Source organism: Schistocerca piceifrons, chromosome 4 (genome assembly GCF_021461385.2).
Source record: "Schistocerca piceifrons isolate TAMUIC-IGC-003096 chromosome 4, iqSchPice1.1, whole genome shotgun sequence".
Lineage (NCBI taxonomy): Eukaryota > Metazoa > Arthropoda > Insecta > Orthoptera > Acrididae > Schistocerca > Schistocerca piceifrons.
The window spans coordinates 771,108,491-771,125,571 of NC_060141.1; the positions used below are offsets into that span (position 1 = coordinate 771,108,491).

The window sequence follows — 17,081 nt, forward strand, 5'->3', positions numbered from 1 at the left end:
ACTCAACACCAACAGTACCAATATGTTCTTTCCTTATTGTTGTTAATATCTTATTTTTATATGACATGTTCTAATCCTTAAGGATTTCCTCCCTGTGGATCTCTGGAGCAAAAAGCAGATCTAAGCCAATCTTTCATTCAGATTAATAAGCATCCGGTAAATTGTAAAGTCATTTTTTCTTCGACTAAATTTCATTGGTCATGGATTTCAGACACTCATTTTAATAATATGCTTATTACTGACATGTTGATTTACTGTTACTATGTAGACTCATGAAGCAGTCTTAAATAGGAAAATATTTCACATGTACATATTTGGCAGGCTGTTTCCAGAATCTGTATTTAAAATATAAATAAAAATGCAATGTAATTGTCACCAAATTTCAAACTTTTTAAAAAGTTATTACTATTATTATTATTATTGTTGTTTTATTATTATTATTATTATTATTATTATTATTATTATTATTATTATTATTATTTATAGCATTCTTCAAAGGCTTGGCTCCATTATCACATTCTAGTGTTCACTTCACGTACATTGCTCCTGGTAAACTGACACTGTTAAATATCTAGAATGTTTTATCAATTTGATTGTAGAATGCCTTTGATAGATTAATAAGAAGAAATGTTTTTCAACTAATGTGATATACTTCTAATCATGTGCATCTTCATTGCCTTTCACTCCTTGAGTGCAGTGCAGTGCAGTACAGTACAAAGTGAAGACATTGCAGGGTTGCAGATGTGTCACATCAGTACCATAACATTTCTACTTACTAATCCACCTAAAGTATCCTCCAATCAAAGTGGTGAACTTGAAATATTCTAGATAGTTTGACAATGTTAGTGTCCCAAGAGTAATGCATCTTAACTAAACACCAGACCTGCCTTCTGATCATAATTATCCATAAATTATCAAAATTATCCATAAATTTAAAAAAATTTAAATTTAGTGACCAATTATATTGTTTTTTCGAACATTATGGTTGTTTATTAGGCTCCTATTAGAGGTGGTATGAACATGCCTTCATTTGGACCTTTACCAAACTTTCGCTGTGTAATTATGCATTTTTATCATTGTACAAATCATTACCTCAATTGAAAGAAATAATAAATGACAGAAGTTCTAGGACTGACAGGGAACTGAACCTTTGGATTTGTAGGCTGGCATGAACCACTGAATCATTCTTAGAATTGATTGGTGTACAGAGTCATTTTTTTTTTCTCTTTTCCATCCTCAACTATCCCTTTCTCTAAGCATTTATGTTTTTAAATTCTTAATAAATTGAATTAAGAACTGCATGAAATAAATATTATTTCTGCTAAAGCTCCAGTTTTTTGATGTGTTAGTAGTGAACTGGTCAATGAAGGCAATCAAACAGCTACTGAAAGTTAACACTTTAATAACTTTATTTATAAAATGTAACAGTATTATGAAAAGGATAGTTGCTACACACCATATAGAGGAGATGCTGAATCACATAGGCGCAACAAAAGGACTGTCATAAAATGAGCTTCCGGCCAACAAGGCCTTTGTTGAAAGTAGACCACACACACACACACACACACACACACACACACACACACACACACAAAAAGCTCATTTTGTGACAGTCCTTTTGTGGCAAGGGTACAGAGATGCAGTGGTGTGTGGTGGCGGTGACCGTGTAAGAGTTCTGCTGGTAAAGTGTCTTGAGCAGGCACCATGTGGTAGGTGCTTGGAAACAACAAAAGATTTTGCCTCAAGTGCGAAGCATGAATTTTGGACATCTGAGCCTTGAAATTGCAAATGTACATTCGGCATCACTGTTAGATTGTGGAGAGAATGGTGCCATTCAGATATGTTGAATTCAATTTCCTTGGCAAAGATTGTTGAAACTCCAACTAAGAAGATTGCGGGCCATTGTCTGAGACAGTTGTTTGTTGCATGCATTCTAATCAGATTGAGGTCAACCTAGCCAAATGAGCAATCATAGTGTGTGTTGTGTTCGGTAGCATGTACGATCTGCCAAGAATCGGTTGGAAAAGCTTCAGTGCTTTGGTATCAGAATAATTAATTTGAAGGCATGAAACTTTTGATGTATCAAAACCCAGATCATTCCCATAGGTGAGACGGTATGTCTCCTTTTGCAAGCTGTGCCATGGGGTGATCAAGAGTTTCATATTGATAATTGGAGAGTTGTACTGATAGACTTTGGAGCCTCTGTGCTGTATGGTCATGGACACCTTTTGCTGGATAAAAAAGAACAATCAGCCTTATGGTCAATCACAAGAAAAAATTTTCTACCTTGCAGATATTTATGAAATTTTGTGACACCGTAAATTATGGCTAAAGCTTTCTTTTCCAGCTGACTAGTTGACTTGGGCATTGTTCAACATCTTAAATCTGAATGTGTTCCATTTGGCAACTGCGTGAGCCAAAACTGTCCCCCCTCCCCAATGCACCAATTGCAAACACTATTGGTTTTTTCAAATCAAAGTGCATAAGACATGGAGAACTAAGAAATGCTTGCTTCAGTTTCTGAAAAGACTGTTTGCATTCTCCAGTCCAATTAAAAGCAATATCTTTACACCAGAGACAGTGCAAAGGAGTGGCTGCGTGCACAATTCTTTGGAATGAATTTGATGTTGCATGTCACTTTGCTGAGAACAGCTTGGTGTTCTCGTGTATTTGTAGGAGGAGATAATATCGGTATTGCCTCTGAATGCTTACGAGCACCGTGGGTGCCAATGATGTGTTCCAAATATTCAATTTCAATATTTAAAAATGAACATTCCTGTAAATTACACTAGTTTTGTGTCAGCTAAAACTTGAAAATGAGACACCAAATTTGTGTTTATGCTGTTGCCTGTGTTGGCTTTGAGAGACTGGGGCTGTTTTGAACAGTCCACAATCAACATTGCAGTAGAGATCACATTAAAGTCGAGTTTAGTCAAGACTTGCACTTCCTGAGCTTCAATTACTTTAAGCACACTTGTGAGAGCAATGTCATGATGCTTTAGAATCACAGTCCATATTCTGTGTTTTAAATAATGGCAGTGGGAAGCATTTTGTCTTTTAATAAGGTTCCACAAGGGCTGTTAAATTCATTTCCTAGCCATGCTCTTGAGTTCAGCAACCCATTCCTTTTAAGATTAGTTGTAATGAAAAAATTTGACACTGGCAGTAGCTACATGAATTTGAGTATTGAAGTCTTTGAGTTTTCTAACATTGTTTTCATAGGGTCGGGTTTGGCATTCTGAGGAAACCTCTTCATACAGAACCTTAAAATATACACTCCTTTCCAAAAAGAAAGAGCATCGTGATTCAGCTGATATGTTGTATGATTGAAATGCTGCCCGAACTGCAGGTGGTACTCCACCCATTCCTGTTGTTTTGCATCAAAAGAGCGAAATGGAGAAGGTGGCACCTGGCCACTGGCATTCTTTGTTTCAGTCATTGTTGTGTGCTGGACTTGTGTGTCAATCAATCTGCCAATAGCAGTGTGCAAGGAGGTAATTTGTTACACTGCAAAATATGATACATACAAAAATTATGTAAATATTTGACTTTCCAACAAGTACCAAATTTAAGCACTAGACTCGTCACTAGTGGATGTCTGATATGTTGTTAATTGAGGTGTCCAATGAAGACAATCAGACGTCTACAACATATAGCACAATAACAACATACAACTTTTGTATTGCTGTAGGTCCTTTTTGTGGTTCTTTGCTATAAGCAATGTGAGTAATGTCCTTGACAGAATTAGAGAGTCTTGAATGCTGATACAATCCAATAAGTCACTGACATGTAGTAATGCTTCATTTCGTCATGCTATGTCCATTTTATGTCCTAACTGCAGTTGCCTGTACTAAGATCAACACGTCTGTAGATTCTATGAATCTGGGACAAAGCTCAGTGTGTGGTTGCTCAAAAAGATGTACCAGTCAGTCAGTCATAGGCAGTGAGGTCATGTGAATTCATCATTATCTAGTGGTATATATGCATTGTGCTCACCCATTGGAGACAGTGAACAACAAGAGCGCGCTCTCCGACAGCGTGCTGGCACGAGGTTTAAAATTGCCATCTCTTGCATAACTGGGTGCATTGCGCCACATGCTGTCAACAAAGACGCCATTGATACTAGATTTTTAATCTTTATTTTCACTGCTTGTTTCAAGCTGTGCTCATTGTCATGCTCATTGTGAAGTGGCACATATGTATTACGTTTCAGATAGAAGATGGCCTAATGTTAATTGCATATAAATGTATTATGGGCTAAAAATGACCACAACTGAAAGTTTATAATTCAAAGATGGTACACCATCTAGAGGTAAAGGATTAACATACATAATTTTTCACAGAAATAAGTATGAGCTAAAATATTGTCCCAAAATGAAAGATATTGTGAAGGACCATCACACATTTTTTTTCAAACATGGTGAATATTGTGTGTGTAGAGTGTGTTGTGTGTGTCATCAAGGCAAGAAGAAATACAAATCTGTGTTGATTGTAACACACAGTGTGCATGGCGCGTGCACACACACATTTGGTGCTCACCCACCCACCCACCCTCCCACCCTCCCACCCTCCCACCCTCCCACCCTCCCACCCTCCCTCCCTGCCTCCCTGCCTCCCTCCCTCCCTGCCTCCCTCCCTCCCTGCCTCCCTCCCTCCCTGCCTCCCTCCCTCCCTGCCTCCCTCCCTCCCTGCCTCCCTCCCTCCCTGCCTCCCTGCCTCCCTCCCTCCCTCCCTCCCTCCCTCCCTGCCTCCCTGCCTCCCTGCCTCCCTGCCTCCCTGCCTCCCTGCCTCCCTGCCTCCCTGCCTCCCTGCCTCCCTGCCTCCCTGCCTCCCTGCCTCCCTGCCTCCCTGCCTCCCTGCCTCCCTGCCTCCCTGCCTCCCTGCCTCCCTGCCTCCCTGCCTCCCTGCCTCCCTGCCTCCCTGCCTCCCTGCCTCCCTGCCTCCCTGCCTCCCTGCCTCCCTGCCTCCCTGCCTCCCTGCCTCCCTGCCTCCCTGCCTCCCTGCCTCCCTGCCTCCCTGCCTCCCTGCCTCCCTGCCTCCCTGCCTCCCTGCCTCCCTGCCTCCCTGCCTCCCTCCCTCTCTCCCTCTCTCCCTCTCTCCCTCTCTCCCTCTCTCCCTCTCTCCCTCTCTCCCTCTCTCCCTCTCTCCCTCTCTCCCTCTCTCCCTCTCTCCCTCTCTCCCTCTCTCCCTCTCTCCCTCTCTCCCTCTCTCCCTCTCTCTCCCCCCCGCCCACTCCCTCGTGTAGTGGATTAGGAAAATTATAATTTTAATAACATAACTGTCCTCAACTGTAAAGATAAAAAGTGCTGAAATGTGCCCCACTAATCTGCTGCTGTACATTTCATTTAATAGGGATGGTCAGTATTTTCATCTTCTGCAAGCAAGATTGCAAGTAAAGCAACGGAGGGAGCCATCAAGATTGGAGGGATTGCATCTCAGAAGGTAGCTGAAATTAGTGTTTCTGTTGGTGAAAAGGTAAGAGCTGTAGAATGCTTCTTCCCAATAGGCTATACAGTTTCTCCCAGCTGATGGTTTCAAGAGCAACTTAAAACTGGATTCTCCATTTCTATAGTTTTGGCCTGTTGGGCTTTTGTGTTTTTCTTACTGGGTTTGTCTTGTATAGTGCATATCAAACCTTCACGGTCAAAGTTATGCACAAGGTAAAGGATCTTGAATTGAGGTGTTTGAGACAAGGAAGTTAGTAAGTTTTTTGTTCACATAAATAACTGCTTTTCAAAGTGACTACTAGTTGTCTTCATGTAATCATTGTGGTGGCACATAAAATGTTGCCACATTCTCTCGAATATTCCTGTTAACTGCTGTACAGTGAGATAAGCAGCTAAACCCTCCAAAACACTCTCTTCAGAGTTTACTGGGTTTCATGCAACCGTGGGAGAGAAAACATACAATACTGAAGTTCGGCAGTCATGTTTCCCTTGAGATACGACCACCTATAGCAATCGAACAATAAGGGTATCTTTTATTCAGGTACCCACAGACATTAACATCAAAATGGTGCAGTGCACTGTTGTGTTGAAACCATAATCTCTCGCAGACAACAAACAGAAACAGTGTCTAACAAATAAGGCAGCACATATCACTTTAATTCCTAGTAATATGTATCATAAAATTGAGATGGAAACAAATGAGGTCTTTTTGTTAATCTTGTGCAGTTTGAGCCCACAAGCTGATAGAGAATTGGTACTGATAATATGAGAAGAGCATCTGAATTTTCATCACTCTAGACATAGTTACTGAGGCAGTTGAAATGCCACCCATCATGGTGAACATGGTCCCATCCATACTGTAGAAAGTTCAAAATGTTTTTGCCGTGCTGGCCAATCTTGTGACAAAACTAAACTCTAGCTTTGAAGTCATTAGGCCCCATTGTGTTGCACATGATTGTGATACATGTTTAATTTCTGCTGAATCAGTATTCTCCATGCTGCATTCTGCAGAGTATCCATTTCACAGGCATGTTGCTCATCAATAAATCTCCTTGAGTTGTGCTACTCGAATAGTTGTTTGTTGAGAACTTCAGTCAGTTCTGTGGCTTGAACTACTCAGTTTCTCAGAATTTCTACTCTTGGTGATAAATATGTTCCAATTAGGTTCCAGTTGTGAAACGTTTCTCTGGACATTTGCTTGGATTTCTGGGTACTGCATTGTGATAGGACTGATGACCGCAGATGTTAAATCCCATAGTGCTCAGAGGCATTTGAACATCGTGATGCACCGCAAATGAATGAAGGAATGAATATATGGCTGCAAGTTCATATTATGAGTAACACTCTGTCTTTGAGAATTGGTAACGAACTGTAAACATTGGTGGTCTCCACTGTGAACATATCACATATGAATGAATATTGTCTTTTGAGGTGGTGCCACAAATGCTGATGAAACAGGCTGCTGTTTGTAACAAAACACAAGCAGTTTACAAACATGTGCTTCCCCCGCATTGCTCCTTCAAGATATCCTACTACCTAAAATATTAATTTCCAAACACTGACTCCTTATCTCAAAGTATTCAGTTTAACACCCCTACTGCATAGAATGTCCTGCGTATTATGTCGGACTATCAGGCTGTGGTACATCCATTAGTCTTCAGTTAAAATAAAATACTGGCTGTTGTTCTTAATAGAAGTAGTTCATGATGTTGTTCTCTTCAGGAATAGTCTGAGTCATATTCCTATCCGAGTTAGTACTGGAATTTTCATTATTATGAAATATGCTCCAAGATTTAAAACAAAAAACCCACCATGAAGGAATTATCCAAGTGGGATGGCGATTGGTAGTGATGATGTACATGTACAGCACAAAAAAGATTCAGTTTAAGAATAATTGGATGATTTATTCAAGAGAAAGAGCTTCACAAATTGACAAGTCAGTAATGTTTTGGTCCACCCCTTGCCATTGTGCAAGCAATTATTCAGTTTGGCATTGGTTGATAGAGTTGTTGGATGCCCTACTGAGGGATATCATGCTAAACTCTGTCCAATTGACACATCAAATCATCAAAATACTGAGCTGGTTGATGGGCTGTGCTCATAACACTCTAAAAATTCTCACTTGGGGAGAGATGTGGTCACCTTGCTGACCACGGTAGGAGATGAGAAGCGGTAGAAACTATCACCATGTGTGGATGAGCATTGTCTTGCAGAAATGTAAGCCCAGGATGCCATACCTTGAAGGGCAACAAAATGGAACATAGAATATAGTAAACATACAGCTGTGCTGTAAGGGTGCTGTGGATGACAATGGTATAGCACCCCATTCCATCTACCTTGGTTAACATGCCATGTAGTGGGTAACAGTTTGGTTGGAATATCACCGCTGTCAGGGATGTCTCCAGAAAAGTTTTCATTGGTCATTGGGGCTCAGTTGAAGTGGAACTCAGCACTGAAGACAATTCTACTCTAGGCAGTGAGATTTGAGAGGCCCCAATGACCAATGAGGAGATGACCCAGTCAGCAGTGGAATACTGAACTGACTGCCACCTGCCATACGGTGCGACAACTGGTTTGGGGTGCCATTTCATTTTGTAACAGGACCCATTTGGTTGTCATCCACAACACCCTTACGGCACAGCGGTACATGGACGATCTTCCATGCCCCATTTTGTTGCCCTTTATGGCAAGCCATCCTGGGCTCATATTTCAGCAAGATAGTGCCTGCCCACATACAGCGAGAGTTTCTACATGATTGCCAAACCTTACTTTGGTCAGCAAGCCACCAGATGTCTCTCAAATTGAAAAAAAATGAAGCACTCTGGGGGAGTGCCGCCCAACCAGATGAGGATTTTGACACTGTCGCACCAATTGGGCAGAATCTCCCATGTAGACATCTAACAACTTTTATCGGTTGATGGCAAGCCAAATAACTTCTTGCATAGGGGTTAGAAGTGGATCAACGCTTTATTGGATTTATCAATTTGTGAAGCTCTTTCTCCTGAATAAATCAACCATTTTTTTCTGACATTGTAGTAATTTGGTTGTATATACTTGTAAATCGTGTCTACAAATTACCATCCGCGGGTAATTCCTTCATGATGCATCTTTCCTCCCCCTCTTAGAATGTATAATGGCTGAACATAAGTTTCTGTTGTAGCTTCACTTTAGTGTTTAGACTTCGTAAATGCTTGTTTTTTTTTTTTTTTTTTTTTTTTTTTTTTTTTTTTTTTTTTTTTTTTTTTTTAAATGAGACTTTATTTATTCCCATTGCTGTTCTCCCAGTCCAACATATTATGAATCCTTGTGTTTGGTTTCATCAGACACCTTTTTGAATAGGTTGTTCCCCATGCTCTTGTAAGTGTTAATCTTATCCAGTGCCTTCTTTCTAAAACTTTTTTAAGCGCTACCCTCAGTTGCAGTCGACAAAACATCACAATCTTACAATTTTCTTCCATTATGCAGAGTCCGGCAATGCTTCACATGGAACTAAACGAAGACATAGCAGTACTGTTACAAACTAATAGGCCATGATTGAGATGTCTGGGGTTCATTGTTATCAGAGGTCAGTGGCACAGAAATTATTTGGGTGTAATTGAGGGTTCTTAAATTCAGTTAAATGAAAATTTGCATTGGGTTAATTCATTTGTGGTCAACTGCACTCAGAATTTCTAATCATTTTACATCTTAAAAAAATAAGTGAACACACAAATATAAGCACAGTGGCAGCGTCTTATTTTGCTGATCTGCTTAAAGTAAATCCCACATTGGTAAAAGAGAGGCTGATCACTGACGTCTTCATGCTTCTCCTTGTTTTTTGTGTCAGGCACCAGATATTTTCCTTTCTGAAACAATGAATTCACGTGGTCATCAGGTTTGAAACTTCTTAGTGGAGGACCAACGAACTTCATGAAAATAAGATGTTCTATTCTACTTAGATGCAATGATGGTCTTGTTCGAGTCTTGATCAAGTTCATTTATGAGGAGCCTGTTTCACATTCACATTGAAATTGGGATACTGCCCATAGTGTTAAAAGGGGCAGGACAGACATTGGGCATTTCTTCTGAGCAAGATATTCATGAAAATCTCTTAAGATTAGTCTTTCATGAAGCTTAAAACATGTACACAAGTTTCTTATTTCTGCTTCTCCATAAGTTACATCATGTATTTATGGCCAAGTGGTTGTGTGCAAAACTGTAGCCAATTCTGGGATTCCAGTGTCTTTTGACATTAAAAGGTGATTCTCCATATGCCTGTCCAGGCACTTGCAGAACTTCACAGCATCAACATGATTCCCTTTATTTCTTGCTCCTTTTGAGATTCACACTGTTAAAGTGTTTCTGCTTCCAAGGCTCCAGTATAGTGTGGGTCATGTTTTGTCTTTCTTTCAGAAATTTTCTGGTGTATCTCCTAATGGGCCAAATAAAATGTAATGCATGAGCTTGCAAGTCAGCATGCTAAGTTCTGCCAACTGTTGAAGGGTATCGCACATCAGTGTGAGGTTTACTATAAAGTTGACATGGGTTATGTGTTTAAGTTGTTCTCCGTACATGACTTGCTCAGTTTTTATCTCTTGGCATCATCTCATGGCATCATCTTTGGCAATTTTGAAATGTCTCATTGAAACTTCAACATTTTCCCACATGACTGAGGCTGCTCTTTAAGTTAGAAGCATCTTTATCTAGAATCCTTAAGGAATTACACCCTTAGTCTTTGCTTGCAGTACTCAAGCCTTATCAGTTCAGACTGTAACAATATTGTTTCATAACCTCATCATTGAACCCCAGTGCTCACTAATAAGTCATCAGTTACTACATATGTCTTCAGCAGTGACATCTTGCCATTCAGTAACTCCCAAAAATGTTTTTGGCTGGTTGATCAATATATGGAAGTTTTGTTCTCAGATACTTTATCTGTGATGACAGCTGACTGAGTGTGGTACTATGAGGTCAGTTTTACTGTTCCCATGCACTATAATTTTTGCTACCTTGTTCCCCATTTCTATTCCAACATCAGAAGCAATTATTTATGAACTGCTTTAATTGACTGAAGAATGCAGGCCATATTGAAACCATTAAACTTCCACATGTCAGTTTGTTTCAAAATTGTGGAAGACTTGATTTTTGTTGACTTATTTATTTGTTCAAAATACATTGTCAGTTACTTCCTTTTCCTTTTCAAAAGCATTAGTACATGATGTTTCCAAAGTTCTCAGTTTTGTAGGTTTTAGTGTTTTAACTGCATGCTGATGAGTTGAATTGTCTTTATGTATCAGTATTTTCTTGCAGAGAAAAAGCATTTGCTGAGATTTCTTTCCAGCTCCACCAATTCCACAAATAGAAACTGAAATCCACTGCTGTGAAATATTCATCCCTCATGATGTGCTTTCAGTTCCCAAGTTGCCAATCTCTTTAAAAATTTTGCAGCCAAGTCTTTTTTTACCACCAACCATTCCTACTTACTGCAAAATTTCTGTTCTTTCTCCAAATCCCAGCATTTGGGAATATCCTCCGTCCCACTGCTACAAGCAGTTGAAAGCTCTTTGTTGTCATCTTCTTTTGCATTGCCACACAGCAACGATCCCATTTCCCCATCATTGTTTACTTTTGAATCAATAACTTTCAGCTGTTACACTGCTAGGTTGGATGTAAAATGGTTCATTATCATCTTCATCCTTCAAAACTAACCACACAGTCAAAATAACAGCCTAAATCACCATCCAACACAAGCCTTTGTGCTTGTAAGATCGAAAATTCCTTTTTCATGATTATTGGAGTATGGACCATCAGTTAATTTCTGTTCAGCTGTGCAGATTACCAACACAATCTAACACTCATTGAATAATATTATGAAAATTAATGATAGATTGCTACTGGAAGTAAAAATGACAGATTGAGTTGCAGATAGGCACAATGAAAAGACTGTTACCCGTTGATCTGTCAGCCAAAGCCTTCTTCAGAAAAGGGGGGGAACACACACACACACACACACACACACACACACAATTCACGCAACCAAGTGCACATCAGGCCCACATGACCACTATCTCCAGTTGCTCTGGCCACAATGCAACTGTATCACGTCAAGCAGAAGAAGCAATTTAGAGTGGGGCAGGGAAGGGGGAGGGATAGCAGGGTATGGGTGGAGGAGTGGAGTCAGCATTGTCTGGCAGTGTGTGCAGGGGCTAGGTGGTAGGAGAAGGCTGCCAGGCACAGTGGCAGGAGGCTGTGGGGGAGGGAGGAAGTGGATGGATGTGGAGCAGAAAAGGGGAGGAGCAAAGAAGGGTAAAGAAACTGGTGTGTGTGTGTGTGTGTGTGTGTGTGTGTGTGTGTGTGTGTGTGTGTGTTGGCAGAGAGTGGAACACAATGAGGGTGAGGGGATGTGAAAGGTGAAGGGTGTGGGGACACAAGGATACTGTAGGTTGAGGCCCCTGGGATGACATCAGGAGCAGAGAATATGTTGTAGTTGTGAAGCAGCCATTGAAATCAAGCTGATTATGTCCAGCTGCATGTTATGCCAGAGGGTGGTCCACTTCGCTGTTGGCCATAGTTTGGTGTGGCCACATTGGGCAGTGGCCATTTATCCTGGTAGACAGCTGATTGGTGGTCATACCAATGTCAAAAGTTGCACAATGATTGTAGCTGAGCTGATGACATGACGGCTCACACAGGTGTCCCGGTCTCTGATGGGGGTACAATAAGTCTTTGACTCTACTGAAATAGGAAGTGCCTGATCGGGTGGGCTGAGGTGGTCTTGCTCCTGGTTCTTTGTCAGAGATACGATCCTGTGGCAAGGGGCTGGGTTTGGGAATAGCACAGGATGGGCACTACGATGTTGTGGAGGTTGGTGAGTGACACACTCTACTTTAACAGCTGTAGTAAGGATATTTGGCTTGATGGCCTTCATTTCAGGGCCTGGTGATAGATAGTCAAACCCCTGGCAAAGGATGTGGTTCAGTTGTGCCAGTTCAGGGTGGTACTGGGTGATGAAGGGGGGCACTCCTTTGTAGCTGATACTTCGGGGTAGTGGGAGGATTGGTGATGTGTAGGGATATGGCATGGGAAATTTGTTTGCACACTAGGTCTGGAGGATAGTCCCATCTGTGAAGGCCTTTGTGAGACCTTCAACATACTGGGCAAGGGAGTTCTTGTTGCTACAGGTTAAGTTATTCCCAGGTGGCCAGGCTGTATGGGAGAAATTTTTTTGTGTGAAAAGAATGACAACTGTCAAAATAGAGATGCTGTTAGTGGTTGGTGGATTTAATGTGGACAAAGATGCGAATGGAGTCATCAGAGAGGAGGTGGTCAACATGGTTAGATTTAGGTGTAGGGCTGAAGGGAGGCTTTTCGATAGGGCTGAAACTGCTGGGGGCTGAGAATTTTGGTGGAATGTTAATAACAGTGTTCTGGGATAGTTTTGGCTGTGGATGTAATGGAATGTTGCAAGGTGTTTTAGGGGATGGGACAAGTTGGAAAGGTGGGCTAGGCAGGGTCTGAGTGCTATGAGAGATTGATGAGGAGGAACACTGTATGGCTCTAAAATACTTATTTTTGCGTAAACGAGTAAAATTTCTTCAAATTAAGCAGCTGTTACAAAGCTTTAGTTCAGCAAATAATAATCTGGTGCTTAGTGCCAAATAGAAATTGATTCAGTAGGTAGATTTTAAATCAAAGATTACCCAAAATATGCTCCAGCTTTTCTGAACAGCACGTTGACCCCAGCTTGTCAATGTGCTTTCAAGTCAGAAGTTACATTTTACAAACTAGATACAAGTGTACCAATAATTTTTTAAACAGTCTTCAGATGTTTAAGGGGTTGCATATAGTTGCATTCCCCCTAGAAAAAACCCTGATATTGACCATCTTATAATTGTATTCTGCTGGGCATTTTTAATGATCATTATTTTGAGGATGTTTTCTAATTTTGAAACTCTTCTTCTTCTTCTTCTTCTTCTTCTTATCATATCTCTTCTAAATTGGACAGTTTCTCTTCTTAAACCGTGAAGCTAATTTTTTAAAAGTTGTAGAATGCCACTTGTGGTATTTTCTTTCCAATGTCTTATGCCTTTTGTGTATTATTTCAGTAAATACTACTTACTTACACTATTGTTCTGTGTGATGGAACTGAAAATAGTACGGCAGGTGACAAGTGCTCTAAGGATTTGATTTCACTGCCTTATATCCATGAACTGAATGGCACCTTCCGAGTTGGATCTATAAATTACATGCATAAATTACAATTTATACAGTGGCTTGTTTGTATCAAGAGCCAACATAATCTAATTTTTTAGCACTCAGCATTGTAACATACACACACGAGTGTTCTTTGTTTGGACCAACTCCACACACAGAAAAGACATACGACAAATCACAGGTGTTGTCTTCATAAAATACCATCATGTTCTAATGTTATGGTCGTAATTTCAGAATAAAATGTTCTAATAATCTTAAACTGAGTGTAACCCTCCTCTTTGGCCAATGAACTTTCTGTTTAGACAGACTTATCGTTATTTCAGCTGGTTGTGAATTTCATTATCTGAGTATTTTTAGTTCCTGCAGTTTTTTATGAAGTAGCTTTTACTGTAAAGTTTGTAAGGGAGAAAAAGAGGCCCATCTTACGAAAATATGTAAAATTAAATTCATTCATTCGTTAGCTGCTCTTACTGCTCTTGATACCACCACCTCCACCACTAATGCACCACAGCTTTATACCAAGAAGCATGCTTAGTAAATTTAGACATTGTTCCAAATTTATATCTATTTATTAACTAACTTACACATGCTGTGTCCTACAAACCATAGAATTAAAACTACCACCACCACCAACAACAACAACAACAACAACAACAATAACAAAATAAAAAAAGGAACACTGACAAGTTCATTGTACTTTGAGGTTGTTAAGTGAATCTTGCTGTTGATGGATTTTAGACCTTTTGTGATAAATAGGGGAACATTTTGAGAAAACTTAGAATCATTGTACCCCATCTTTACAGTTAATTTAGATTTTACACCTTACTAGAGTTGTCAGTGTGTTAGCAATGGATTATTTCTGTTAATCTATTTTTTCTACAATTGTAATTTTGTTGGAAGAGAGAGAAGTATATACTATTCATATCTTAATCATTCTCTTTTGGTTAAAATACAAAAGACTTCATTTTCAGCTAATCTGTCATTCCTGTGTTATCTTTAACGGTGTGCATTTCTCTTACAAAATGCACTTGGCATGTTCATAACTTCTGAAACTTTAATTCCTTTTTTATGAGAACAGTTAAAATTATTTACCATGATCCTGCATAAATGCCTGAAGTTTTAAGCTCTACAAGCTACATTAGTTCTACAGGATGCTTATAAAAAGTATCTCAAATTCCTGTGCAAGGTAGTATTTGTCAAAACTAGAAAATTCCTAAAATCATATACTCAGAACCCAATACTGGTTGAGATGGCCAATCATTCCCATCTGTCTGATATGTGGAAGTAAACACTGTAGACAGTGATGAATGTGGTTACCACACATCCTACAAGCATTCTTCGCAGTGAATCACATGCTCTTTAAAATACATCTGACTCCATTCCGATTGTGTCACATGCTCCTGTAATGTCCACACATTGTGAGTGGGTTGGATATTACCAATGTATTTAAATGGCCCTGCAGATAGATTTAAATGAATGTAGGTCTGGTGAAAGGTGAGGCTGTGTTACAGTACTTCCTTGGCCAATCTATTGCCCATGAAACATTGGTATGAGATGCTGTTGCATGATTTGTAGAAAATGGGGTAATGTCCCATGCATAAACCATTGCTGTGGTCTTTCTGCTAGGTTAACATTTTCCAATTCATAATGCAGACATCTGTCAATCCATGTGGTAAAGTGTATGACCTCATAAATATTTCACGGACAATTCCTGCCCTCAGCATACATTTTTACTGAATTGATCCTGATGTCTCACTGTCATGGCTGCTTGAGAATTTGCACCTACCCATACATGCACAGTACTTCAACAATAAGTCCTTACAATAATGGATGTGAGTAAGAGTGACACATCTGGTTATTTCTCCCTCATGGTTGCACTGCGTACAAACTCCTCTCTTAAGTTATTTCTAATATTAACAAAAAAATTTATCACCTTAAGAGAGATTTGCTGTGAAATCAGATCTATAATTTAGCAGTGGATCATGCTTTTTAATGGCCCTATGGCTTAAACAGTGTGTGCTTAACAAGGATAGCTGATGTTTATGCTTACTAAGATATGTGAAAATTAGCAACAGTTTTTTTTCATGCCTCAGTAACTCTGTGGAGTAGAAATTGAAAGTGAGAAATCTATGTTTATGCCTTTATGCTGCACCATGTTCTCATGGAACTCCAGGGATCTACATTTTGTCATCTGGTGTCAGGACCTCAGCTACTTGAGTTAGTTAATTCTTTCTTGTTGGAGATTAGATACCAAATCTGCTTCACATTATTCCTGTTGGGCCCTCGTTTGTGAGTAATTGACGAAATAAAAATTTGGAATTTTGTGTGATAATTGTGTTAAAAAATTCACAAAACATAGTCGGTTGCTTGGTGTAATGGATGGGATAACAGCTTTACATGCAGGAGGGTATGAGATCGAGTCTCGTCAGGTGCAGTAAGTTTTTTCTATTTTTAAATCTCTATCAAAATGATGTTGATCATCATTTTTGTTCAGTTGATTGATTGAAATGTAATTTTTTAATTCCATTCCTTTGTCACATAATTTTAATCATAATACCAACTTCTTCAATTGCTCTCATTTCTCTTCCTGTCAATATTTCTCCACTTGAAATCTTTGTTAGTGTGTTTTTAATTAATTTAGAGTATTAACTTTGATTTAATGTGATCTATTTTATCATGCTGTGTTTTTGTCCACATTATTACGTTCATTGTATCTATTTCTCATTTTGCTTTAATTTCATTTTACTTATGAACTCATCTTTCATTTAAATTTTCATCTGTATGATTTTGTCCATAGTGCAGTAGGTATTCATGTTACGTTTTAAATGTATATATGACTATTATTGTGCAAAGAAAAAACCTGCACATCTGGTAACAAAAATACATTTTTTTTTCTTTCTTTCTTTAACTGATAGATCAGAATTTTCAGATAATTGAATATTGTAATGTGTAAATATAATTAGATTCATATTCACAAAAATTCTGACTGGAGGAAAAATGATATATAGAAAAAAATGAAACAAATGAAAAAGTTCATATGGTGATTAAAATGATGACAGAGGAATAGAAATAGAAAACTATATTTAAACCAATTAACTGATTAAAAATCTTGATTTAAATAATTTCGATAAAGATTTAAAAATAAAGTAATTATTGTGCACGTGATGATTCGAACCCACAACCTCATACATATGAAGCTGTTATCCTATCAACTATACCATGCAACTGGATTATGTAATCCAAGTTTTGTAACGCTGTTGAGTATCACACACAATTCTGAAATTTCTTAATCAATTACTCGCAAACTAGCACCCACTAGGGTAAATAGCTGCAGTGTGATACCATATAAACAATTTCAAAAAGTTGGTCGCACTGCTGAGGATATCTCCTCGCAAGTCTGACAAGGTGACCAATGCTTGCCATCAGGAGGCTGAACACAGA

General features: G+C 39.2%; 1 protein-coding gene across 3 annotated transcripts in view; it reads left to right on the forward strand.

The window, feature by feature from the left end:
- Positions 1 to 17,081, forward strand: part of LOC124794710 (ADP-ribosylation factor GTPase-activating protein 1) — a 77,024-nt gene that overhangs the window by 37,059 nt on the left and 22,884 nt on the right. For 2 of the 3 annotated variants that reach the window (XM_047258291.1, XM_047258290.1), the window contains exon 6: positions 5,353 to 5,442. In XM_047258291.1, the coding sequence (XP_047114247.1) occupies positions 5,353 to 5,442 (90 nt within the window). Of the gene's footprint in view, positions 1 to 5,352; positions 5,476 to 17,081 lie in introns of all 3 variants that reach the window. The other variant, XM_047258289.1, reaches the window with a different exon arrangement.